Source organism: Erigeron canadensis, chromosome 9, assembly GCF_010389155.1.
Source record: "Erigeron canadensis isolate Cc75 chromosome 9, C_canadensis_v1, whole genome shotgun sequence".
NCBI classification, from domain to species: Eukaryota; Viridiplantae; Streptophyta; class Magnoliopsida; order Asterales; family Asteraceae; genus Erigeron; species Erigeron canadensis.
Window position 1 is genome coordinate 27,376,389 of NC_057769.1, and position 27,921 is coordinate 27,404,309.

General features: G+C 34.8%; 4 protein-coding genes across 7 annotated transcripts; 3 read left to right on the plus strand and 1 right to left on the minus strand.

The window, feature by feature from the left end:
• Positions 1-1,924: 1,924 nt before the first annotated feature.
• LOC122581662 (la-related protein 6B) lies at positions 1,925-8,824 on the plus strand. The gene is made up of 10 exons (XM_043753908.1): positions 1,925-2,754; positions 4,828-4,909; positions 5,130-5,224; positions 5,306-5,377; positions 5,475-5,554; positions 5,671-5,770; positions 6,331-6,378; positions 6,460-6,525; positions 7,085-7,240; positions 8,194-8,824. The coding sequence occupies exons 1-10, from the start codon at positions 2,212-2,214 to the stop codon at positions 8,458-8,460; spliced, it is 1,509 nt and encodes a 502-aa protein (XP_043609843.1). The 5' UTR covers positions 1,925-2,211; the 3' UTR covers positions 8,461-8,824.
• Positions 8,825-12,346: 3,522 nt separating this feature from the next.
• LOC122581693 lies at positions 12,347-17,272 on the plus strand. Of its 2 annotated transcripts, none has more exons than XM_043753945.1 (6): positions 12,347-12,680; positions 14,408-14,596; positions 15,694-15,810; positions 15,904-16,053; positions 16,352-16,410; positions 16,908-17,272. In XM_043753945.1, the coding sequence occupies exons 1-6, from the start codon at positions 12,534-12,536 to the stop codon at positions 17,041-17,043; spliced, it is 798 nt and encodes a 265-aa protein (XP_043609880.1). In that variant the 5' UTR covers positions 12,347-12,533; the 3' UTR covers positions 17,044-17,272. The 2 variants fall into 2 exon arrangements, with proteins under 2 accessions (XP_043609880.1, XP_043609881.1); XM_043753946.1 differs by having other exon boundaries at positions 12,606-12,680; positions 14,390-14,596.
• A 308-nt stretch (positions 17,273-17,580) lies between these two features.
• Positions 17,581-23,821, plus strand: LOC122582460 (type I inositol polyphosphate 5-phosphatase 13-like). The gene is made up of 10 exons (XM_043754851.1): positions 17,581-18,531; positions 18,862-19,114; positions 19,213-20,029; positions 20,131-20,255; positions 20,448-20,532; positions 21,010-21,315; positions 21,667-21,934; positions 22,202-22,325; positions 22,404-22,761; positions 23,356-23,821. Exons 1-10 carry the CDS (start codon positions 17,709-17,711, stop codon positions 23,698-23,700), a joined length of 3,504 nt encoding a protein of 1,167 aa, XP_043610786.1. The 5' UTR covers positions 17,581-17,708; the 3' UTR covers positions 23,701-23,821.
• A 216-nt stretch (positions 23,822-24,037) lies between these two features.
• On the minus strand, positions 24,038-27,921 carry LOC122581688 (ankyrin repeat-containing protein At5g02620-like). Of its 3 annotated transcripts, none has more exons than XR_006321029.1 (4): positions 26,970-27,889; positions 25,977-26,386; positions 24,462-25,452; positions 24,038-24,312 (listed from the first exon to the last, which is right to left on the minus strand). XR_006321029.1 is itself a non-coding variant. In XM_043753940.1 (4 exons), the coding sequence occupies exons 1-4, from the start codon at positions 27,367-27,369 to the stop codon at positions 24,592-24,594; spliced, it is 1,521 nt and encodes a 506-aa protein (XP_043609875.1). In that variant the 5' UTR covers positions 27,370-27,921; the 3' UTR covers positions 24,369-24,591. The 3 variants fall into 3 exon arrangements, 2 of the variants coding, with proteins under 2 accessions (XP_043609875.1, XP_043609874.1); XM_043753940.1 differs by lacking the exon at positions 24,038-24,312 and having other exon boundaries at positions 24,369-24,721; positions 24,872-25,452; positions 26,970-27,921; XM_043753939.1 differs by lacking the exon at positions 24,038-24,312 and having other exon boundaries at positions 24,369-25,452.

Genomic DNA, 27,921 nt, shown 5'->3' on the forward strand with positions numbered 1-27,921 from the left:
TTCCAAGAACTTCTGGTTGCGGGTGGTTCATGCATGTCAAAAAGCCTTTCTTTGATATCAATGAAATGATAACATGCTATCTGTAAGACTATAAGCATCGATGATTTGTATCCTACTACTTGCGAGTGGTATATATGATTGATATGTGACATGATCTAACCTACATGTGATGCGTCAACTAACACCTTGCCATCAACTCCATTTGCACACCATCCTTTATGTGAGTAGTGTGGATGGCTGACTTACCACACACCATCCTTATGGGATCAGTGTGGACGGAAATATCTTCCACGGCACCACCTACTCCGCCCGTGAGTCTTTTTTTATGTGTGTAAACATGCCTAGGTGATCTTTAAACATTTTGGGGCGTTCACATTAAGTTTTAGTCATGAATCAAGAGACTGTTTTCACGATGTTAGGTTTGATTGGAGGAAAAGGACCTACAATTTTAGAGAAGATGGTTTGAATTATTTTTCATGAATTTTGAAACGTTTAGTCTGTTTTACAAGTTATGTTTTTTTTTCTCTCTTTTAATCTGCTCATTAGAGAACACCTTATTGATTATTTACAAAAAATCCATATTTTAGTTTTTCTCTGTCCATCATGAGAGCATTTCTAGACTCCAATGGTGAATTTATGAAAATATTTATAAATGAAGAGGATAGTGAGTGATTATTTCATGGTTATTGGATATGTACAGGTCTATAATTGTTAAGTTAATCGTTAATTTACTTCATGTGCATCTCACATTAAGACACGTCTTTTTACCATCGTCTATCTCATGATGGTGCTAGAAGTTTTGATATCTTATTAAATTACAACTACTTTGATCTTTCATATTTATAATTTAGGTCATGTTGGATAAAAATGTTGGTTTTAAACTTATGTGTTGTTTTGGATGTTTCTACATTTAAATTTTAATTTTGAATAATGTACCAGTCTTTTCTATTGAAGTTTGCATTTCTTTTCAAGCAATGGTGTTCTGCTACTTGTTAATCTAGAGTGTTTGAAGGTTTTTATTTTTTAATAAGAAAAGTCGAGTGTTTGAAGTTGACATCTATTTTTTGTCTTACAATTCTGTGGCATTCGATTTAACAATGTTTGAAGTTAACAACTATATTTGAAGTCGACTGCATTTACTTGTTAACCTTTTCCATACTTTTTGTATGAATTTAGTTTCCTAGATTTACAAACAGAATTTTGATACATTTTCGCTGAGATACTTTTTTATTTTATAATAGATGGGTTGGAGCCCTTGTCTCTGAGGTCAAGGGTTTGATTCTCATGCCCAGCAAGGCGGGAGGTCCCTTTATACCTTTGAACCTGAAAGCAATCTCTATGAGATAAGACTATCTACATTTCAACTTTCCCATACACCGTTGAAGACGTTATTGGGACCCAAAATAATGGAAAACGACATTGAAAGTTACTTTATTTTACTATTTTTTATTTTATAGTAACTTGGATAAAAAATGACCAATTTTTTTGTCACTATAAATATGCTTGCACCATAAAGAACTAAAGATGAAAGAATTCTTATTCTTAAAACACTACATCAAAGATATACAGATTCTCATCATTCAAACGTTCAATAAAAATGAGCTACTTATGAGATGCACATAATGGAAAGTTAATGATTAAAAGTTAACTCCGTTTTATTTGGGATGATCAATAGACAAACACATAACAAAAAGATGATAGGAACTAAAAAAAGCTATTTTTCTCTTTTAAATCTCTTATATAAATAAAAAAAAATTGTTTTTAGAAAATTTTTATAGAAAATTTCTTATGTAGCAATTTCACCATCTTTCCTACAATTGTTTTTTAAATGTAAGGATGCATCTATCCATATAAAAATTAAAATTTTGTTTTTCAAGATTTATAATTTTTTAAAAATAGACTCGTATAAAAGATGAAGAAATGGATGGGAAACACCAGGGAAAGCCTCTTATAATTAGATCAAAATCAGGGGGAGTGAGCGAGTGAGTGAGTGAGAGGGGATCTTGCTCCATCTGCAAATCATCATCAACTCCAAAACCCTAAATCCTTCTTTCACAGAAAGACAACTATCTGCAGATCCCCCCCTTATATCTATCTATCTATCTATCTGTATCTATATATCTATACATATATATAATATATAATAATAAATATCTAGTAATAATAATAGCTTTATCACTCACTCAATAATTAACTTATACTACTATTATTATGGCTCAGGAACCCTCAATTTCATCATCTAATGAAACCCTAGAATCACCCACAGTTACTTCTTCTGATAACACTCAATTGCTTACACGTAACGTTTCTTTTAGTCGATTAAACGCTAAGGCACCCGAATTCGTTCCTCGCACCACGGCGGCCGTGGTGTCACCACCGCCGTCCGTGATTTCTCCCGGCGCCGGTGATCTAATTCATGTATATCCTCCTCCTCCTCCTCCGCCTAATCCTCCATTTCACGTTCCGATTCCGGTTAATGTTCCGGTGACTGTTCCGGTACATCATCATCATCATCATCATGGACATCATCATCATCATCATGGACATCATGGTCAACATTATGTCCCGGTTCAGTATCATCATCACAATCAGAATCAGAATCATAATCATCATAGACCGTTTAATGGCGGCGGCGGCGGTGGTGGTGGGACAGGGTCTATTGATCAGAAGGAAGTGGTGGCTCAAGCTCCGCGGATCGAACCGGAGTTGAAAGATGGTTTGACTGATGAAGCTACTCAGAAGATTGTTAATCAGGCAGGCTTATTTTTATATGATTTTATATGTATATTTGTTGCTTAATTGATGCTTTGAATATACCATTACCTGAACTGAGTGCTGATATATGTGGATGATTTACATGTGATCTGATTTTAATGATTTTAGGAAGGTTGTTTATATTTAGGAATTACTACCAACATAGTATATAGTAGAGAAAATAAGAATTACTTGGCCACGTAGTGGTCGTTTGTCCTGATGGCTTCACAAGACGGTCAGGGAAAGGGTTTGAAGATGATCACGGTACCCTGGTTAGGCTAGGCTCGGCCTCCTTGGGTTGCCTAAACAGTGAGAATCTTCTCTGCTTACCCATTAAATATAGGAGATGCCAGATATGTTGCATACGTACGATATCTTTTTCTCAAAGTAAACTGTATTGGGGTGTGTATGCACTGCGCATTTATCGAACAAGGAAGATGATTATAGGAATATAGGATTGAATTTGCTTTTCGTTTTTAGAACTGGATTTACTATATTCACGTCTTTACTGCTTACTGTCTTGCATTCTCCATCTTCATAATTTTTTCTTGATAAAGAATCTCTAGAGTTGGCTTGCATTTCTTTCTTCATGATCAGTTGTACTTTTAAAAGTAATTAAGTATGGTATTAAGCATGAAAGATGAATATTTTGTGATTATATTTACGTGCTACCTAGTATTAAAATAGGCACACCATAGTTTTGTTGAGATTTGTGATTCTGTAACTAGTCTCACACTTCAGATGATAATGGCCTAATGGGAAAGGTCAAGCCTAAGTAGTCATACATTTAGTCATATTCTAGATGATTAATCGGAAGCTGGTAGACTTATTTGCATCAATGTTTTTGTGAGCTATGACTTTTTCCCAGTATTACCCTGCGTCTATCTACCAATATGCCTTTGACCTAGCAGTACCCAGGGTACCCATTGCCCAACATGACAATCTTTGCGGGTTCAAGTTCCGTGAGGGTTGAAGGCGGATAGGTGTATTCAAGTCCTTTCCATTGAATAAACATTGTAATTTAGATCTATGTCACTTTCTGCTCTGATGTTAAGTTGCATCTGTGTTTCTTAATTGAGTTGAAGTTTTAGGTTCTCTTGTAGTTGTTCGTTTAATGAACTGGGTCATTACGCTTATTATAATTTTTGGGAGGGGAATAGGGGTGCGTCAGGTTCTCGCATGATGCCTGGATTATTCTCAAAGCTGTTCAAATATTATTGGATTTCGGCTTACGAGCTGGGCACAGTAGGGGATGGAGTTCCAATATCTGGACATTTGCAAGGAAAATGGCAATAAAAACATCAAATCAATAATCAAATCATTTGGTGAATTTACCACCTATAATGTGTGCCAGTATTTGAAATTACTAGGAAATACTTGGTGTAATTTCTTCTCTATGATTTGTATTGCCTTTTCCCAAGGCATATACAATGTACTTTAGAGGGACAGCATACGGAAGTTTCAGAAAATGAAAATAAAATAATGATTTTAACGTTTGCAGTTGCTTAGATACAAAAGTCGACGTTTACTTTGAAAGAGGAAGAATTGCTGGATCTTTTGTTTACCCGTGGTGGCCATTTCTTTTCAAAATGAGTGGTTTGTTGTTTAACCCTGAAGCTAACTTGATTATATCGTTATGGTTTCTGCTTCTCATATGCTGTCAGTATTTGGAGCATCTAAGAGGACCTCTTCTGCTAAAGAATTATATGCTTTTGTTTTTTTACGTTAAAACTTTTTAATGTTTTTTTTTTTTCTCTATGTGATCTTTTTGATATTTTTTAGTATATCCGAGTAGTATTTTACTTCTAAATTTGGATGAATGTGTTACATATATGGATTTTTAGTAACTGGATGTGTCATGCCTCCTCTCCTCATCTCCATTTAACTGGTTCTCTTTATTTGCCAAGTTAGTTTATTGATGCAGACTTGCAGTTTTTTAAGTTAATTTGTTGGTGGGTTGCTACAGTACAAGTGTTTGATTAAATCATTATATGTATGGTTATCATATAGACGTATGATACATTGATAGTCTAGATCATGGTAGTTGATATATTAATAGTATAACTTTTGTAGGTGGAGTATTATTTCAGTGATATAAATTTGGCAACTACAGATCATTTAATGAGGTTCATCCACAAAGATCCTGAAGGATATGGTAAGATCCACCACTCTCATTATAGAATTGTAAAAAAAGCTTAGCAGCTTGTGAAAAATTGGCGAATGAGTAGTAATATTGCCTTGAATAAAATATCATTAGAAACCTCTTACTATATGCTGGAAACACGAGCCTGAAAGACAAGATCCATAACTTGAGTAATCCTTCCATGGAATTTTATATACTTCCCTGACCCATTTGTGTTTTAATATTTTCTCAGTGCCAATATCTGTTGTTGTATCTTTCAAGAAGATTAAAGCTCTTGTTAGCGGTAACGCACAGCTTGCTAGTATACTGCGGAATTCTACAAAGCTGGTGGGGTTTAAACACATGTTTTCGTGTCATATATATTTTTTACTGTTCCCATAGTCTTAATTTATATGGTTGCAACTCTAGGTCGTTAGTGAAGATGGGAAGAAAGTCAAACGTCAACATCCAATGACCGAGTCAGACATGGAAGAGCTACAGGTGCGTTTATTCTGTATTTTGATGCTGAGCATAAAGTTCTTATGTTAAAGTGGTGTATTTTGAAATTTTTTTCTTGCGTTCTTGTTGCTGATTGTAGTCACGCATAATTATTGCTGAAAATTTGCCTGAGGACCATTGTCATCAAAATCTGATGAAGATTTTTTCGGCTGTCGGAAGGTACTGTATTTCTCCTTGGTCTATTCTTAGAATCTCTTGTCTACTTGTGGAACTGTATTGTAGAGATCAAGGTATTGTGTAACTCATTCCGATTCTTTTTTGTGCTACTTGATCAGTGTAAAGACAATTCGTACCTGTCAGCCCCAAACTTCCAATGGTGGGCCATCTTCAGGTTCGAAAGCAGCAAAAGCAGAGGGTATGCTTTTCAGTAACAAGGTAAGCATTTGTGATACATACGCTGATGGTAGGTTCTACATATATATTTTTTTCAATTTTCATAGATATCTAGTAAGTCAATAGGGCTATTAATTTTACATAAATTTAATATGAATGATATTGATTTCAAAAAAGTAGTTCCCCTTCTCCCTTCTCTTCTTTTCACCCCCAAAGAAAAAAAAAAGAAGATAAAGTTAACATTAATTACCAACTCTCAAAGAATAACTTCATTATGTTTTAATAATAGGATTTCGGACATGGTCACCTGTACTTTATCCTTTTTTTTCCATTGGTCATTAATAGACATATAGGACCAGTTAAATGTCATTTTTTTCACTCAATTACAAATATTTTTTCTTCGAAGACTACGCTAAGACCTTCTCTATTATGTTATGCAAAGCTCCAAGAATTAGCCTTATGTACGAATATTAGATCTTAAAATTTCCAAACTACTGTGGATTACGGGGTTTTCTTCCTTTATTTATTTACAATCTCATTGTTGTCCTATCTTCTTTATTCATATCCGATGTATTTTTTTGTTTATATGATTTTTGGCGCAGTTACATGCTTTTGTGGAATACGAGTCTATTGAGCTTGCCGAGAAAGCAGTATGTGACCCTGTCTTTCGGATTATAATTTGCTTCATCAATCTTTTGTTTTTAGAATTAAATCATTTTACTATTCCATAGGCTCTGGAGCTAAACAAGGAGGCTAGCTGGAGAAATGGTTTGAAAGTTCGTTTAATGAGAAGACCAGTACGTGCCTGAAGTACATTTTATCTACTTAACAATATGAACCCTAAAAATAGTGCAATTTTTCTGTTTCCATTATTTATTTAGTTTTATGAATTTATCCTAAACTACATAAACATGATTAATACATTTAAAAGGTCTAAAGTATTAGATAGCTATAGCTGGGGCTCTTTCACTTATAGGATGGAGGATGATTAATGCTCTAATCTAGAGGGCCAATTTGATCCATTTACTTCTGAATGGATCAATTAGGGTTATGTTTTTATCTTTAACGGGTATTATGGGTAAACTAAAAATTTGATTGTAAAAGGAAACAGATAGAAAGTTATCTGAAGTGTATATTAATACCTGAACACCTATATCATTTTATATAGAAAGTTAGAATATTATTGAAGTAATATACGTTTGTAATCGTATTTAGATGCTAATAAGCTGTATAGATCTGGGTATAGGGTGTCTCTGCCTCTCTGGTTAACTCGACTCATATGTTTTGACATCTGTATATTTTCGTGTGAAAGATTTCTTTATTTAATCACGATAATGAGTTTTGTAATTTATTCAGTCAAAACATGCGCAAGCACGTGGAAAGAAATCAGGGCAGGAAGAAGAGGCCATCCATAAGGAAGATGACACATCTACATCTGAGCAACATCCACTGAATGATAAACATTTAGACGATACTATCCCACAATCTGATGTTCAGTCACATGAGCATGTTGTAAGTCCTCTCTACTTCTATGTGAAGGCTGATCTTTTCATTATTTTTTACTACTCTTTATCTGGTATTTGGATGTGCTATACGAAACTGATTATTTAATAACCTGTGTTTAATGCTTAGGTAGAGGGGTTATGAGTATGATTATCAGATTGTGTAGGGGCCAATAAATCAGATTATTTAACAGATGATTCAGGACTGATACTTATGGCAAAACTAAAATGGCCTGTTATCCCTTTTATGCATTTTAAATACTTGTCTACATTTTTTTTAACAGTATTAGTCTATTATATGAAGCATCTATGATGTGGGTCCCTTTAGAATTCAAGCCAATGGTCTCTTAGGAGACCAAAGTCACCCTTTGGATCATTCTTTGTTCTGATCGTAGCCTTCCATTTTGTACCATTGCAAGTTACAACCAAACACCCCCTCAAAGTTGTAATCTTATAGAAATCTACACAACCCATTCTTTACACAACTAAATACATTTCTTTTTCTCTCCACTTTCGCTGCCACATTGTGTCGGTTACAAGGCTAGTTATGATAAAAGAAACTTGTTGGGAATTTTGATGATAGTTTGCTTAAACAAGTTTCAATTGAAACAGAATAGGAGTGCTTTTTTTGTCTTATAAGTTTCTGAAATAGGGATAACTGCCAGAAACTCAAAACTACTGATTGTCACAATTTGAAACAGCCAGAAAGCACATCTAAACAACAGTTTTAAACTTATTTAATGTCACATCATCAGTTTTACAGTGCACAACTGACATCCTTATTTTGATTTAGGAGGTTTTATAGAAGTTCACTTTTGGAGACTTTTGTTTGACCTATTTTATTGAAGCTCATCTTTTTGTTTGTTGGGATAAAAGTCATAAAACTATCATCCGGATCATCAAAATTGCCGTCTCTATAAGATTTTATGTAGCGAATTCGTAAATAATTTATATTTGTAACAGGTGGAAGATCACTCCAATGAGAAGGAAGCTGGGCACAAGAAAGGGCGCAATCGTAGCAGGGGCAAGGGACGTGGACGACCTCAATACAATCACCACAACAACCGAGGGAATCATGTGGTGGCACCACTTTCAACCAATTCTGTCAACACGGAGCATCCTGTTATAGGGAAACAACCTCCCGGACCCCGCATGCCCGACGGCACCAGGGGATTCTCCATGGGCCGGGGGAAACCCATCACGGTTTCTGTTGATAGCCGTGTATCATGAAGACAATCAAAGAAAGAAGCAGGTATGTGATTGGGCGGATGGAGAGACAGAGATGAAATAATCTGGGGGTCGCGAGTTTGGAGTAGGATATAGTTCTATTTTTTGTATTTTTATTTTTACTGTTTGTATTCTAAAGTATGGAAGAGATATGGGTAAAAACAGAATATGGGGTATTTTTGGATATACTGTTTTAGATGCTGCTGCTTGCTTCCCCGTGTGTTTCTTGTTTGTTGATGTAGATTGCAAGAAAAACAAAAACACTTATGGGGAGTGAATGTGCAAATGTAACTTAAATGAGCAAACAAGATAAGTTTTAATGGGTTGATGATTGATGGAGATGTATTAATTAGTTGGGTTTTCTACATGTCCACAAGATTTTGTCCACTTTTCACTTTAGTTTGGTAAGTCAAAGTCGACCTGATGCCGCAAGTGCAATGTCTCTTATTAGACCATCTCCATCGTGATGCATCCTTACGTAGTACGTCATCTGTCACTTCAAAATTTTGTAATCTTTATAAATCTTTAAAAAATTTAAATTTGCCTTCAAACATACAAACATTTTTTACATGTTCTTACATTTTTCGTATCACCGCACACATTTCATGTAAGAACAAGTTTTAAAGATGTTTAAAGATGACATCTTTGGCTACAATTCTTTGACTAAAGATATACATTAATGGTCAATATCTATACCAACATGGTCCTATTATTTATAACTGACTTTTGCCCCTACGACCTTGTGGTCAGGTAGATGTCTCACTTTGACTAATGACAATCACAACATGAGTAAACCAAATTGAATACTCCCAAAACTTTCTTTTGATGATTATTCTTCATCAGATGTGACATTTAGAATCATCTGATACTTGTAAGAAGTTGTGGTGTTTAAAGAAATTCCCTAAAATAAAAGTCATAATAATCAATCATATATTCTCGTATTACGTTACGTATCATTTTGAACCTTGTCCAAAAGACTTGCCCATCCTACACGTATATAGAATTCATGCATGAGTCATTATAAAAGACAAAACAGCCTGATAAGAGTGGTTTATAATTACACCAGGAATAATCGGTAAGAAAAAAATGACCCAACAAATAACCAAGTCAATGCTACTAATGGTAATTTGACAAAAGTTCAAAGGCTGTAATTAAAAATTGGAATGAGTTAAATCGTTGTGAGATCAATGAAGAAACGAACGAATTACAGTAAATTTGTAGAATGAATAAAATGGGTAATACATGTAATGATCAAATGTAAATAATGGTTTTTAAACCAAGTTTTTTTTAATTTTTTTTTTTAGAACAGCAAGGGCCGGATCACGGGTATCCGGACTGGATACCGTGAACCAATCCCCCCCTCCCCCCGCTTGCCTCACTCGGTAAATGCTCCATGAAGGCCCAGAAAACCTAAAGCCTGTAAATCTCACACCTAAAAGTATCGAACTTGAGACCTCACGGACAAACGTCCGGGTATCCAACCACCGAGATAATCAACAAGTTTATTTTACTCTTGATACTTTCATTTTTACTCATCTAAAAATTGATGTAAACTTTTAAAATTAGATACTATAAATAACTGAGTTTCTCATTTATCTTTAACTTTAAATTGGGTTCACAAAGTTCTTAAGAAAAATACATATTTAATAATTAGTTAAGGATAAAGGTATCATTTGACTGAAATTGTACTAACCTGCACTAATGTGCTTTATAAACCATGTATTTGTGTGAACAGTTATTTTGAGATGATAATACAAAGCCCAACTAGGCATACTTCATAACAACAAGAACAATCGTATCCAATTCCTATATAAATGCGCAGTCTTATTTCTATCTAAAATATCAAAAGACTGCTTTTATAATAAGTTTAATTATAATGGATACCTCAATTTACAAAAACATAGTTTTCGAATCTCAAACATTAATCTTTGGTTTATGTTATGAACGAAGCCGGCTCTACAGTATATCTAGGGTAGGCGGTCGTTTAAGGTCCCCACATTATAAAGGCCTCAACTTTTATTTGGAAATTTGATGCTAGTATATTATGTTTTCAATAGATAAACTGGGTATTTTATTGATAAGTTGATTATTAAAGTTAAAATAGAAGAAAAATGAAAAGCCTAAATCTAGTTTTAATGGAGGAATGCAGGAGAGGTTGAAGATTAACCAAAACAGTATAGTTGACTATTTGTATAAGGGTAATAATCAATCCTTTTAAGTTAATAGCCTAAAAATCCTCTTAATTAATAGGATTGTTACATGTGAAAAATCAAAGGGTGAAATTAAGAAGGAGAATTAGTGGTATCCACATATCACCATCTAAAACTATTAGGAGAATTTTTAAGTTAATTTTTTAGAAGGATAAATCATTTTCCTTTGTACAATTATACTTGATTACATTATTTAATGTCCTATTATTATATTTAAATTTAGTTTAGTCACTTCTAGTTTCAATTTTATCAATTTAGACCCCATTATATATAGTTTACGTAATATGCAGTGGAAATTTACAATTTTGATGCTTATACTCGTACCTTTTTTAGTGATGTTAAAAATTTTGATAATATAACTTTAATATATATATATATATATATTCATATAAATATATAGTGTTGTTAAAAAGTTATTTTATTCTTTTAATTTCATTATTTATGATTTTTTTAATATAATTTTTGTTGATTTCATGTTCGGATAAAACAAAAGGGTTTCGTAAAATTCTTTTACAAAAGGCCTATAATTTTTATACCGCTTAAGGCAACCAAAAAGATTAAGCTGGCAACTGGTTATGAACTATATAAATTATCTTGAACATTATTATGTAATTAGGACCCAATTACAAGATTTTTTTTAAACATTGCGTATTTAATATTCAATGCTTAGTATTTTTGTTTTATGTACGAACCTTTTAAGTATCGCGTACATCATTCCATCTTTTGAAGTAATCGCTTGAAGTCTAATGTTATTTAGGGAATTTTCTAAATTTGTCAGAATTATATGAAAATTGGAACTTATGAAAAGCTTGATTGAGAGTTGTATGGTTAGGATATTTTTAGTTATTGTTTTCTCCATCATGCTATTTCTTTCTATATGTTTATACAAATCTTAATCCATAATTTGGATCCATAACTTTAACCTCTTCTATTTTATAAAAAAACAAAACAAGCATAATTCTATAAATTCATATTTTATCTATAAAAAACTATAAACATATATGCTGTTAATACTAGTTTGGAGTAGAATTTAAGTATGAATAGTCAAATTATCGATAAGCAAATTTTCTGAATCCTTAATATCTGTGTATCTTTTTACTATCTTCAAAGTTCAAATAATCAAATTATTATATGGTATGAATAAAGTACCTTTAGATAATTAATTAAGAAAGAAACAAAGGTTGACTGTTATTCTCCCTTTTTACCAAAAAGATTTTTTCATCATTTTCATTATTGAAGAAATCATAAATCTAGGTGTGACTATAATAAAATAATTCACACTTTAGACCAACTTTCCATAAAAATCCTATTCAAAACTATTTATTCTATTCAATATTAATAATAACAATTAAATAATAATAACAATAATAATATAAAGAAAAAAGTGAATATGAGTCTGTTATATAACCTATTACATACTAATATTCTAATATTTTAAATAAATGTTTGGCCTCCATGATAGTATATTTTAATATTTTAAATAAATGTTTGACCTCTATGATTTGTATGGTTTAAAAAAAAATATGTAAAGAATTTTTCAGCCAACTTAAATACCTAATAGTCTCGTATTCCCGTCCCTTAGTTACAAATGACCAACTCATTAGATTTTTTATAGAATAAAAAGTGTACAAAAAAACCCTTTTTAATTTTCATCATCTAAAAAAAATTCCCCTTTTCTCTCTATCTCTCTTTTCACACTCACATACACACACAGCATCAATAACACACTCACACACAAACAGATAATATATACATATATATATATACATACAATCCAAAAACTCAATTGAATATCACCGGAAACATCGGAGGTGATTGATAGTCTGGAGTGGTTGCCGGAGAAGCAAATCGGCGGTGAAACGGAAAATGACATCAACGAGGCTGTTACTATTGCCTCTTTTAACACCTACTACTACTAGTACTGCTACTACTTCAACTTCTTCTTCTTCTTCTTCTTATTCTTCTTTGAGTTTTAGGGTTTCTACCTCACCAATTTCATCCAATAGGAAGCCGGTATTCACTTTTTCTATCTCAATTATATCTATCTATATCTATATCTATATGTGTGTGTATATATATAGATGTAAGTTAATGTATAATTATTAATTAAATTTCATATGTTCATAAGTAGTATGTGAAAATAACTGAAAATAAACAAACATAAATAAATGAATATATAAATAGATAAATCCAAAAATGTTAATTCAGAAATACTTTCAAATGCTACTTCTTTGATTTGCTTACATGTGAATAGCTGAACAGTTCAGACATGAATTCCTTTAGTGGTTTCGTTTACCTTTCGTGTGAATTGGCCGGTATTACGTAAATCAAGAATATGGTTTGGAGATTTGTTCAATTGAGTTAGCGGTAGGGGATACTTATCACGTAAGTATTGCCGACTTGCCGTATCGGTCATGAACATGATGAGTTGCCTCTTTTTATAAATGGTAGTTTGTCTATTACGTTGTTTTTTTTTTCTGTACCAGAAATGCTCGCCATGTGGTTATTTGAACCGTGTGCTGTCTAAATTTCACAAGTCGAGTACTTGGAGTTGGGAATTTATATGCCTTCAAGTATTGGTTAAGATGATAGTTCGAGTGTTTATTATTCTGAAGAATAACCATATAGAATTTACCAAGTGACAAGAAGTGTTAATTATTAAATGTTTGAGTTCTTTTAGACGTACTATGCCATCGATTTATGGAAAAATATAGAAGAATGTTACTGAAGATTGTTTGGTCCTCTGAGATATCTGTTTGCAGTAGTTAAAAAAATGGCTTGTTCCCGTAGGTGAAGGTTAAAGATGTAGTCTTTGATTTAGAGTCTCATGTTGAGGTAACAGACTAATGGCTGATGTGATTTGAGGTGAGTAGGTTCCCCATATAGTCTTCTATCAGTCTGCGTTGTATTTCATAGTCACACGGTGAACATTAAAAAGGAACGATCAAATGCATTTTAAGATGGGATTTAATAGTAATTATTGAAGTGAATCCTACTATGCATGTCTAGTAGATTATAGTTCGTTAGTTTATAACTTTATATCATAGAGCAGTGCTTTTTAAAAACATGTATTGCACTTGACTGGTCTTCAAAAATCCATCATGCTCCATGCCTCCATCTATAAACACAAGTAGATCTTAAATGCATTTGCACCTTTTTGTATCCCGCACGCATTCTTTAAATGGAAGTTGCACTGGTGATCAAATATTGAGACTTTGCAGATATCCCTGAGAGCCTGGTTTGAATCATCAATACCACTGTTTTGTTAAAGGTGTATGGATGTGTGTATTGCAAATTGGTATGTCATAATGATTTTTTTCCAAAGTTGATAATCGGTCGTAATAAGAGGGCTTAGGAATAGTGTTTGGATGTGTTTTTACTGTATCAAATAATCCATTGCTCGAATTTTTGGAAAATCTTGATTTTTTGAGTAGCTGATTATTAATATGATAAGTAAATACCAGTTTGAAAGGAAGTAGAGACGGTTTGTCGACTTGAAACAATTTTACTTTACTTTAAGTCTTAGAGAATCAGCTTTGACCTGACTACCTGGTATTAAGATTTTGTCCAAAACATGATCATATAACCGCTAAATAATGGGATATACTGTTTTAAATGCAAATCCAAGAACATCTATAGTCCTACTAGGTAATTGTCAAATTGAACTTAAAATTAATTTTTATTTGAATGCTCAGTTGGTTTCACTGATAATTTACTACCAGGGCCCTCTATTTTTATAGTGGCTTTGTGGTAAAAGACATCAAGGCACTGTTAGCTTAAAGATTGAAGATGGAAATGAAGTCAATATGTTAGGTTCTGATGATGAATTTACAACTCAAGTTCCAACCCAAGCTCAAACCCTTTCGGAAAGCTCAGGCGCAGTACTTGTCTCGGAATACAAACCTTCTCCGGATGTTGATTACCTACAGGTTTGTCTTTTCATCTTTTACGTTATCTCTTGTAGATGTGCCAAGTGGGGCTAGTAGGGCAGGCTGGGTAATTGGTGAGGTGAGTAATTTTTGTGCGTATGTCTGGGTCATATTATTCCAAATTTTATTTTTTTTTATTAAATATCTAATGTGTCTAATTATAGTATTCGAATACTATGTTTTCCTAGTGAAGAGGTTTTATGCATTGAATTCATCATATGGACATCTCTCAACCCATTTGACGGATTCCATTTTTAGTTATTCTTGTTTTTTTTTTTTTACTCTTAAGAAATTAATCCAACCTAATTCGACCTGGCTAAGTAAATGGGTCAGAATTGTCAAGTGTTAACTGTGTTTCACTGGCTTTGAACAAGGATCACTTATTAACCATCGCAAGTTGGTATCAAACTCACTCTATGAAGCTTCTTGAATTATCTTGCAACAGAATCTCGTATTTGACATAGATGTGATTGTATATGAACTTTACTTATTAGATTGACGAAAAGGTAATTCATGCTCAGGTTATAGAATTGTGCAACTTTCTATCTATTACCTAAAGACACCACTATTTGATAGTTGTGCTCTGATGATGTACTCCGCCACCTGTTCTGACCACATTAGTATCTAAAATAAACAAAAATAATGTTCAAATTGCCCTATAGCAAGGATCAAGATCCTATCATCAACTTCATTCAACATATTGTTGTTTTTCCCTTCAATAGCAATGTTAATTGCAAAGCCTTTTTTGTTAATCATCATTTATTATTGTTATTGTGGCAGTTATAATTTACTTATAAATGGCTCAATGTGTAATACATCTAACGGGGTGTGAGTTCCTTAAAGTTAATAACTTAATATCCGACACATACATTGATTATCTAAAACCAAATTATAAAATGAACAAAAAAGTGTTTACGTCAGCTTAATATGACTTGGCCTGTTTTGACCGGACGCTAAAATGACACCTTCAAGCCCAAAACTGCTGCACAGCATGCCGATGTTACCATCTTGACACCTCTATGTATTAAGATTTGTGCTCTCATAGTCTCATCATTGAGTGCAATTTAGTTATTCTTACCATATTATATACTTCACAGGAGTTGCTAGCAATTCAGCAACAAGGACCACGTAATATTGGCTTTTTTGGGACACGAAATATGGGCTTCATGCATCAAGAGCTTATTGAAATTCTTAGTTATGCTATGGTCATAACGGTATATTCATGTGAAACTAATTATACTTCCTTATTCTTCTGCCGTTCTTCACATGGTTATTTACTTTATAATTGCTTTTATCTTTTGTTGCAGAAAAATCACATTTTTACATCAGGAGCTTCTGGCACTAACGCTGCTGTAATAAGAGGTGCACTAAGAGCTGAACGCCCAGAGTTGCTTACTGTGATACTGCCTCAAAGTTTGAAAAAGCAACCTCCTGAAAGCCAGGAGTTACTATCAAAAGTAAGACTTATTTTTTCTCATTGTTGCTCATTTATCCCATATCCAAGTTAATAGTTAATTCAATTATAGGTAGTTAATGCTAGTGAGTGGTGTCATTAAATGCGTGGGAACATAAGTATAATTTGATATGTACAAATTTGTCTAAACTTGGTTGCTCTCTATACCAGGATTCTGATAATGAATGTATTATTGCTGCCAACGATGTGCAAAATTACTTCTTATAATTAATTTGCATGGTTATTGTTAAAGTATATAAAGAATGTGATTCAAATGTTATTACTCTGTCTTGGATATGCAGGTAAAAAATGTGATTGAAAAGCCTTACAACGATCATCTCCCGTTGATTGAAGCCAGCAGGTTCGTAACATTATTTAAAAACCTTATATTTATTTACTCTCTGGAGAATTATCGAGAAGTATTTACTCCCTTCGTCCTAAAGTGTCCACCACCTTTCTATCTTAGTTTGTTTCTAAATATTCCGAAAATAATATACCAACTTTACCATTTTACCCTTGATACATTTTATCACAAAATTGGTTTTATGGAGTCTTCGTGAAAATGAAATATTGATATCTTTGAACTACACAATGTAATACGTACAGGTTATAATTTTTCCTGAAAGATTATACATAAGGTTAAGAATGTGGATGAAAAGTCGTTAAAAAAGGGTCAATAAGTAAAATCTAGTTACGAGAACCAGATTTATCCTATCGGAACACTAAAACCTGTTTGTTGCTATTTTGCAAGTCAAAATAAATGGATATAAATCATATAATCACTTCACCCGCGCATCTGTACACCTCTAAATATCTTCAAATGATAATAGTATATTTCCGGCTGTTTACTTGTTGCAGGCTCTGTAATATGGATATCATATCTCAAGTGCAGCAAGTCATCTGCTTTGCGTTTCATGATAGTCGATTACTTATGGAAACGTGCCAAGAAGCAAAGAATCTCAGGAAGATTGTAACCCTATTTTACCTAGATTGATTCACTGGTCGTTTTTGTGTACACATCAAAAGCAGCACAACTTATTTTTGCTGATTTTTCTTTGCAATCGATATAGAGAAGTCAGTCCCTTGCAAGTTGATCGCTAAAAGCAAATGTTGTTTATTTTTACTGTCATTATTATTTATTTGTTATTGTTTTTAGACAAACTGAACAGCTTGAAAGGTGTACGGGATACAGTTTATGTACAATATATATTCTTGTCCATAAACATACTCGTGTAATTTCATTAGTATCTACTTCAATAGATCTAAAAAAAGAAACATAATATTGATTTGTATTTATGGATTACTTGTACTTTTAAGGCGAATAAATTGAAAATACCGATATATTCAGAAAAATAAGGAAAGAACAATACGTGCTATATATCTGAATAAATGCCATGTTGGCATATTGATGATAAATTAATTACGATTTTATTTTTTCTGTATTACCGAATGTTAAGGACCATCAATTTAAGTTAACTATTTTGCATGGTATTGAGAGACATTGGTCCGTACGTGTAGCCACATTCTTTGGTTTCTATCCTCTGACCTTTTCATTCTCATTTCCTCTGTTAGTTTTCTGTTTCAATTCCTAGATTTTGATTGCTGTTCTATTGATGAGGTAATGTTCTTTTGATTTGATTCATTTCCATAACCTGGAAAATGAGCCACGGGCTAGATGATGTCGACGCTGATGCCTTGTCTGCTCTGGCCAACGCTCCTCCTCCGTCCACTGCCGGTAACAGGAAAGCACATTCCCAACAGCTCCGTACCAACACGGGTACAAACTTCAAACGTCATCCAAAACACCGGAAACATAGTCTTGATGAGGCCCGTATAAGCGCGGCTGTAGATGGTTTTCATAATCCTTCAGACGACGAAGATGATCATGATTTTTACCCTTATGCCACCTCAGATCACAACCAAAATTACTTTTTACAAGGAAGTAATAGTATCAATAGCAACAATAACATTAATAGTTCATCATCTTCAGATGAACACCCCTTGTCAGAGTTTTCAGCAACCGGGGGTGGGTCAGGCTTTTTTAAAGCACCTTCAAGATCAGCCGTCCATCCTGGCCGTCCTACTGCCCTTGAGCTGAGACCCCACCCGTTAAGAGAAACTCAAGTTGGAAGGTTCATTCGGACCATTGCTTGTACAGAGACCCAATTATGGGCTGGTCAGGAATCTGGGGTTAGGTTTTGGAATTTTTGTGATTCGTTTGAACCGGGATTGGGGATTGGTGGACGGGCTCGACGTGGTGATGAAGATGCAGCTCCATTCTATGAGTCTGCAAACACATCACCAACCACTTGTTTGACGATCGATTGCGCGAATAAATTGGTTTGGAGTGGTCATAAAGATGGGAAAGTTAGATCATGGAAAATGGATCAGAAGCCCATTGATGATGCTCCTTTTAAAGAAGGTCTTTCATGGCAGGCTCACCTCCGTGGCCCAGTTCTTTCCATGGTGACTTCTTCTTATGGTAACTCAGCCTTTCGACCACCTTCATTTTTTGTGTTTTAAAGCATCTGAAAGTTGCAGAAGACTAGATTTTAGTGTTTGGGTAGATTAAAATTGATTCTGATTGCTTAGGGGTTCAATTAGGGCTGTTTTAAGATTGCGTTTTGAAAGTGATTATCTAATTATTGCGTTTTTCAAGTCAGAAATACTGTAATTAGTTGGTATAGTGTAACAGACTCTGGTTATTTGAATATTTAAGGGGTTTAATTATAAGTTATGGATTTCAGTTTATTTACCTTCCAAGTCTATAATCTAGTTATTTGAAGTTTCCAAACCACTTGTTTTTTTTCAGGTGATATATGGACGGGTTCTGAGAACGGAGTGATAAAGATTTGGCCATGGGAAGCAGTTGAAAAGTCACTATCGTTATCACCTGAAGAGCGTCACATGGCTGCCTTGCTAGTGGAACGGTCGTGTATTGACCTTAAAAGCCAAGCAACTGTTAATGGGGTCTGTCACATATCTTCTTCAGATGTCAAGTATCTGTTGTCGGATAATGTGAAATCTAAAATATGGGCAGCTGGGTCTCTCTCTTTCTCATTATGGTATGATTTTCCCTTGGATTATCTGTCTAGTATATATCTACTTGTCTAAATGCAACCCTAAGTTACTCCTACTTAGTCTAATCATTAGGGAACTGCAGGGATGCTCGTACGAGGGAACTTTTGAAGGTTTACAATGTAGATGGGCAAATTGATAATAGAGTTGATGCATCTACGGAGAGAGATCAACCACTAGAAGAAGAATCTAGTGTAAAAGTTGGATCCAAATCCAAGAAAGAAAAACAACAAGGAGGTAGTTTTTTACAAAGGTCACGCAACGCTCTAATAGGAGCAGCAGATGCAGTTCGCCGAGTGGCAACAAAGGGAACTGGGGCATTTGCAGCTGAAGATGCTAAAAAAACCGAAGCACTTTTGCTTGCTCATGATGGAACAATTTGGACCGGATGTTCAAATGGTTTACTTGTGCAATGGGATGCTAATGGAACTCGTTTGCATGATTTTCATCACCATCATTGCGCGGTTCTTTGTTTTTGCACTTATGGGCCACGGATATGGATTGGGTATGTGAGTGGTATGGTCCAGGTGATAGATCTTGAGGGTAATTTGATTGCGGGTTGGATTGCTCATAATGGTCCTGTTATAAAACTGGTAGTTGGGAATGGGGCGGTTTTTAGTTTAGCTACCCATGGTGGTATACGAGGGTGGTACATTTCATCTCCTGGGCCTCTTGATAACATTTTAAGACCAGAGTTAGCTAAAATGGAACACATGTATAACACACTCGAAACAGTTAAGCTTATGGTTGGGACATGGAATGTTGGACAAGGAAAGCCCTGCCAAGAAGCACTAATCTCGTGGATTGGATCTCAGGCTTCTGATGTCGATATTATAGTTGTTGGCTTGCAAGAGGTGGAAATGGGGGCTGGATTTCTTGCAATGTCTGCTGCAAAAGAAACCGTAAGACTTTTACAGTTTTCTCATGGTAACCCATTATGGTCTCATTTTGTTTTTGGGCAAATATTATTTGTTTTCACTTATTGGTTTTATGTCGAGTGCAGATAGGTGTTGAAGGGAGTTCTAATGGACAGTGGTGGCAAGATGCCATAGGGAAAGCTATGGGTGAAGGATCTACTTTTGAACGTGTAGGATCTAGGCAGCTTGCGGGCCTGCTCATAGCCATTTGGTATAACTTCCACAAACACAGATTCATACATAATGATTTCAGCTTTATGTAAAACTTAAACTTATTGTATTCACAAGCTTTCATTTCTCTGGGACTAACTTTTTATTTTGTAATTTTTCTTAAAAGGGTTTCCTAAAGTTTACACCTTTTTCGATTCTTGTGTATGTTATATTATTGTAATGTGTTTTTTAGGGTAAGGAAGAGTCTTAGAACACACGTAGGGGATCTTGATGTTGCAGCAGTTGCTTGTGGCCTGGGTCGCACGTTTGGCAATAAGGTACACATGTTCCCTCATTTTAATGGCTTAGTTTTCACTATAAGGGGTCAATTTCCACCAAGTTACTTATTATAATGGGCCAAATCAATACATGTAGTTGAACACAAATGGCTTGAATTTAAATATTTAAAGTCAGTAAAAGACTATTTTCGTAAACCAACATACCACACTATTTAAACCATTAATGTATATTGTTGTTTTTGGAATCATAACGGATTAATTACAGTAAAAAAAAAAGGGCAAGAAAGTGTTTGGAGATCAACCCAACTCATGTTGGTTACTCTTATATCGGAATGTAAATTTTTGACCCATTTAAATCCAACCCATCCATCTTGCCACCTCTACTTTCCATGTAAAAATCTTGATTTAAAAGGGTTCCTCAATATCCATACCTTTTTCTTGAAGTAATCATCGTTGTCACAATGATGTTTCATCTTGATACAACTAGTGATCAGGTTCCATTTTGATTTTCATCAGGGGGGCGTAGGGTTGAGATTAAGAGTTTATGACAGAATAATGTGCTTTGTAAACTGCCACCTGGCTGCGCACTTGGAAGCAGTCAACCGTCGGAATGCTGACTTCGATCACATTTACCGAAATATAGCATTTGGGCGATCAATCAATAACGCTTCTGGTATGCTGCGATACCTGTTTTTGTGTTGCTCTCTTGCCTTCTCCACATATTTATTTTGGGTGCTTTATTCTTCCTTTGCCTTGCCATGGTTGGTGCTCATTCTTACAGCTGGTGTGTCTTCTACCGCCCAAATGCTTCGTCCTGCTACCGTAAGTATTTACTCATATCAACATAACTGTATCTTTCTATGAGTATGTATGAGTGAATGAACATTGAAGTTACTGGCACGTCAAAAAAATCAGCACGGTCAAGGTTACCACCACATCATCTACCATGCCATGTTATATTTTTTATCTGACAGCCTGTATGAGTCTCTCTATAACAAATGATTTGAAAGTTTTTTTTTTTTCTTCTGTCAAACAAAGACATGGCTAACTGAAACAGTTACTAAATCTATGTTTGTTACCTTTTTATGAAATTAGTCCATAAAGACATAGCTATAATAAATCAAATTTTTATCATGATAGTTTGAGTTGTGAAATTATTTTCCATATGAACAGTCTGTGGCTATCAATCCTGACGAGGGGAAGCCAGATCTGGCAGAAGCGGATATGGTTATCTTTTGTGGCGACTTCAATTACCGACTTTTTGGAATAACTTATGATGAAGCACGGGATTTTGTTTCTCAAAGGAGTTTTGATTGGCTAAGAGAAAAGGACCAGTTGAGAGCAGAAATGAAAGCCGGGAAAGTCTTTCAGGGAATGAGGGAGGGCCTCATCAGATTTCCTCCAACTTATAAGTTTGAGAGAGGGAAACCAGGTTTAGGAGGTAAGATTAATATAAACCAACAAGAAATGTGAGAAGTGACGATATGGGCGGGTCTAAACAGGTTTGGTTAAAATGGATCAGTTTATGTATGGGCCGGGTGATATTATTACAATAATATAATATATCTTCAAATATAATGATTTTGGAGGTTGTCTGAAGTGAAAAGCAGACATTCGCTTACTTTCTTGCCATGACCCATTTGACCCACTTGAGATAAAACACAACCCAATCGACTGTGAAGTTTCCTGACTGATCTTTCTTTTCCAGGATACGATTCTGGGGAGAAAAAGCGTATTCCAGCATGGTGTGATAGGATATTATATAGAGACAACCGTTCTTCACCAACATCAGAATGCAGTTTGGCATGCCCTGTTGTTGCTTCGATCTGGCAGTAGGTCTCTTTGGGGATTCTTCTCTTAATTTACCTCTTGTTTAATCATTTAAAATCGATTTCCTTTGATATTAACAGGTACGAAGCTTGCATGGATGTAATAGAAAGTGATCACAAACCAGTTCGCTGCAAATTTAAAGTCCAGATTGCTCATGTTGATAGATCAGTTAGAAGACAAGAATTTGGGAAAATATTCATGTCCAATGAGAAAATAAGAGCCATACGTGAAGAACTACGGTGTGTTCCTGAAACTTCACTCAGTACAAACAAGATAGTCCTTCAAAATCAAGATACACAGTCTTTAACAATCACCAACAGAAGCAACAAAGAAGATGCGATTTTTCAAATTTTATGTGATGGTCAGTCTGCCATTAAAGACGGTGAAGAACCAGAGTATAGGCACAAAGCTTCATTTGGCTTTCCTCGGTGGCTTGAGGTAATGATTTTTATATAACTTGACCCACGTCGACAGAGAAATGTTTGAAGTGATGGAGTCCAAAACTACTTATTCCACATCAATAGAACTTATAATTTACTAACAATAACTTCTGACATGTTTTAAATTATAGATGACCGAGCCCCTATCAGTTTATACTTGGAATGTTAGAACTAGAGATGCAGAATGCCCATGTCGGCCTAATTGGTCCTAGGACCGCAACCACCCTTTTCACAGGACAAGGCTTTGGAGTTGGCCTAACTAAGCTTTTTAATACAACATTAAGATGATTGCAACTTTAACAGCTAGAGAGATCAGGCTTTTCATAGTTCAGGCCAACCGGTACTTACAACGGGTTTTGGCCCCGGCCCGTTATGCATCTCTAGTTACATGCTACATATATAAGCACTTGCTTTAAGTTAGACCACATACAGCTTATCTCACATTTGATAAAGCAAGAGAAGTTAAGCACCTTATTAGTTCATAAGTTGTAGGATTCTAATAAACTTCCACCACGGTTGACGTTGATATAGGGGTTATTCTGTTAGCTTATCACTTGGGGTTTAGAGTGACATACTTGCTACTGTAATATAGGTAACCCCGGCTGTGGGCATAATAAAACCCGGGAACTCGACAGAAATCTCAATACACCATGATGACACATATTCTGAAGATGACCCAGCCTCACAATATTGGCATTCAGAAGACACTCGTGACAAAGTAGTTATCTTATCGGTAGTAATTAGAGGCAGCCGATCAACTGAAACAAAAAGTCACCAATGTCATGTACGCAACTGTTACTCTCCGAAGAGCACAGTGCACCATGAACCATCAACAAAAGGTCACGGTTCCAAAAAACATCTAGGTTCTCATCACCGATCTTCCGCTAAGCACTTTGATAAGGGTGATGATCATCATCGAAGTAGACACGAACATTGAATTAAGCTAGCTAGCTAGTACAGAATGAAATATAGACAAGAATCTGCTCTGCTACTTTGCTTCTATTGATGTATATAGTAAATACTACAATGCTGATGCAGTGCCAGATTATAAGATCCTTGAGTATAAAAACAGGTTAATTTGTATTATGTTAAATTTTTGTGCAATAGAAAGCTTAAATTGTAATCTTTATGCTGGATTATTACTCTTATTTAGTGTAATCACGCAACAAAAAAATTCCAGCTTGCACTGGATTTGATAGTTTCATCTAGATGTGATAAGTGATAACATTTCGACCCATTCACCTTTATTTCTAATAGGTCAAACAGGCAAAATATAATACAAACGGGTCAAAATTCAACCAGTGTATTTAGTGCATAAAACCTCCAAAATCATCTTTGAAAAACTACATTAGAATGAAAATAACAGAAAGTTGTGGCAATATTTTACAGACTAATTAGTTACAAGAAAATTGTCTAGAGAAAATGTTTGGGGCTCAAACAACACCTGAACCATTTTAGATCATAGAATAAATGGCACACTGTGACACGAACCTGTTTTGACCCATCACACATCCCGGCCATTCTGACACCTATAATTTCATCATTGCATCTGTAATGTACATAATCATGATATAAGAAGATACTTAGTAATAGCAAGGACACAAGTTTTAGTGCAATGAAATGGTACTATTAATTATATACAAAACATAGACGTTTGTCCTATGATTAGAACTTATTTCAAAAAGACGATAGACTCACAGGAAGGACAACGATAGTTGTTAACTAGCCTCGTGACCTTCTTGTCCCAGGTGAGTCAGTTGAGACGGTCTCAGTCCAGATATGGACATCTTGACTACTACCCAAATTCCAAAATTTCCCTCACAGAATTCTAAACAGCATACATTCTCTTGTATTTCTCATTATAAATCTCAGGATCTGATGCCACAGACATTGAAAAAGAATGTGAATTAGTCTCGGCCCGTCTTATACTCCTCATCTTAGTCTCCTCCATCCTATGCCTTACAACACAATAACACATCGACCCAATTGTAGTAAGCATAATTGTGGCACCAACCACAGAGGCATAAATGGCAAGCCACCTCTCGTGGGCCCCCACAACCACATAAGTAAGTGAAATAAATGAAATAGATATAAATAGGCATGCCAACCACATGAGCTTGTTAATCACAAACATTAGTTTCCTCTTAGCCTTCTCTTCAATCACCACAATAGATGTCTGAACCACCACAACCGCCAAGGAAATGAACAGGGCTAAGCTGTCAAACAGAAAGAACATAATAAATGCAGCGTTCTTTGCTATATTTGCCTGGCCGAGAGAAAACCCATCTTTTTCCACCTCAACATATTGGCCTGGTACAGTAAAAATGGCTGCAAAAGCAACTGTGGCTATAAGCACAGCTACTACAGTGGCTGAATTGATGGCATTATTAAGCCCGTTTATGTGGAGCTTTTTCACCTTCTTTGCAATCTTGCGAACCCTAAATCCAGTTTGACGAGTTTGTCTAATTTGGGAGTGAACATCATGTTTTATGTCACTCACTGTTTGCTTGAGCTGTTTGGCGGCACTTGGTGGTTTTCCAAAGTCGTTAGAGTGGCTAGCTCCTGCCTCCCTTAGAATATTGACCATTTCCGTAATTTTCAAGTTTTCTGCAATGTCAAGAGGCGTCTCCCCCGCTTTGTTAACTGCATTGACGTTGATGTTCTCAAATGACAGCAGGCATTTCACAATCTGTCAGTTACCCATAAAACAATATCAGAAACGCTGTTTTGATGTGCATTTTAATATTGATTGTCTGAGATTTTGATCTACATTTATATAAGCACCTTCAAAAAACGGATTGTGTTTGGGTCTGCTTTTGCTATTTTAAGTTGTAAAATGACATAATCAAAGTGTTTGAATTATGATTTTAGAAACTACATCAAACGAGGTTATGAGAAATTAACGGTACATGAAATTAACGGTACATGAAATGACTGAAAGGTTATGAGAAAGAGAACAGGCCATGTGAGATGGAGGAAAAGTCTCTCGAACTACATCAAACGAGGGTTAACTAAGGTAAATAATAAGATAATCAGAAGCAGAAGCTGTTTACTCGCACAGTTGAAACGGGATTATTTCTACAAGTTGCAATACTGATTAGCAGGCAAATCCAAATTACTTCAATATCAAACATTATAACATACAACTTTATGTATACTTTACCTAAATCTACATGATGAAACATTAAAAAGCTAAAAGGGTGAAGAAAAAACCTTAGTACGGCTCTTCTTCGTTGCAATATGAAGAGCTGTATTCCCCTTGTTATCTTCCAAACTCAAAACAGTTGGATCAGGTTTGATTAACTCAATCACCATGTCCATATTTTGACCCTTAACTGCCATGTGCAAAGCAGTTTGGCCTTTCTTATCAATCCTGAAACTGATACTCGGATCCCTGTTTAACACAGCTTTTGCCACTTCCAAATGACCCATTCTCGCTGCAGTATGAAGCACGGTTTTACCGTTGTTTCTAGCTATCTTGGCAAGATTTGAGTCAGCATCAAGAAGCAGGTTAACCACATCAAAATGTCCTTGAGAAGCTGCTGTATGTAAAGCAGTTGAATTGGCTGAATCTGTAGTCATTACCAGATTCGGGAAAGAGCTCAATAGTTCCTTTAAAACCTCTGCAAGATTGGATATAAAGAATAGTTAATGAAAGATGGGCAGCTATGCATGATGCCAATGAACTTCAAACATCTTAGGGTGTGTTTGGATTTGCATTTTGGAACTCATCATCTAGTTATGGTGTTGTGAAGTCTAAGCAATTAAATTCTGCTTCTGATTATCTAGGAGTAGGATACTCATACCAAGTAATCATCTATTTGGTCATTTAATAGAGTTATAGTCACATTTCAATAGAAAAAGGTCACTTTTAACTAATTATATACAAGATGTTTAAGTCCTTATATCTGTCAATTTTTTTAAACAATCAGAATTGGCAAACACTTGAACAATTGATTGTCTTGATCACTACAGCTTCAAACAACATAGGACGCGAGTATGCTATAAACAAAATCCTTCAGTTCCCCCTAGTTTGCTGTCCAAAATCTATATGCATGCATAACAACAATGAATAGTTCGATGTCTTTAAAGTTGGAAGTAATAGGATAAATTCTCGATTGCAGACAAACATTTAGGATTTCATACAAGAGTCAAATTTGAACTAACAAGTGAATTTCAAACAGAAATAAGGGCTATAAACCATACCAAAATGACCCTGTTTTGCAGCAATATGAAAGGGATCATAGCCATTATTTGCAGCAATTGAAGCAGTTTGCAGATCAAGATGTTTTAAAAACTGAGCTACAATATTAGAATGTCCACACTCAGCAGCAACATAAAGAGGTGTCTCCCCTTCTTGATTTTGTTTTGATAGTGCATCGAGACCAAGATTTTGCAAGATTTCAATGACTTTTCCTAAATTCCCACCCCTACAAGCCAAATGAAGCATAGAATCCCCTCTTTTTCCAGGTGATTCTTTTGGTTTCTTAAAACTCATCTGTCTTCCCATTGCTATCCTAAAACTCTTTTGTTTTTCCATCGCAGAAGCCCGAAAACTCTGCTGTTTTTCCATCTTTCCTAACCTAAAACTAATCTGTTTTTCCATAATGGTCAATACCCAGAATCAAATATATCAGTTTTTTTGATGTACTAATGAGCAACAACCTTGAAAAACATCAAATCTCCATATTCCAATGGATAAAAAGCTCTAAAAACCTTAATGGTAATACAAAAAGACTGCAACTTGATTAACACCCAGAATCAAAGATTCAATCTTTCTAATGAAAACTAGAGAAAACACTTGAAAATCATAAAAATTCAAGTTCAAATGACCAAAAAGCCCTTGATCCTTGATGAAAAGTAAAAAAAATTGCAACTTGATTATCACCCAGAATCAAAGATTCAACCTTTTTGATAAATTAGTGACCAAACACTTGAATAGCATCAGATTTTTCATGTTCCTATACGCAAAAGCCCAATATTCTTGATTATAAATGAAAAAGACTGAAACTTGGTTGTTACCCAGAAACAAAGATTGATTCTTTTGTTGTTTTAATGTTCAAAATCCATACAGTCTTGATCAAACTTTGAATCTTGTTGATGAACTAGTGAAAAAGACACTTGAAAAACATCAACACATCAAAATATCACTATATAT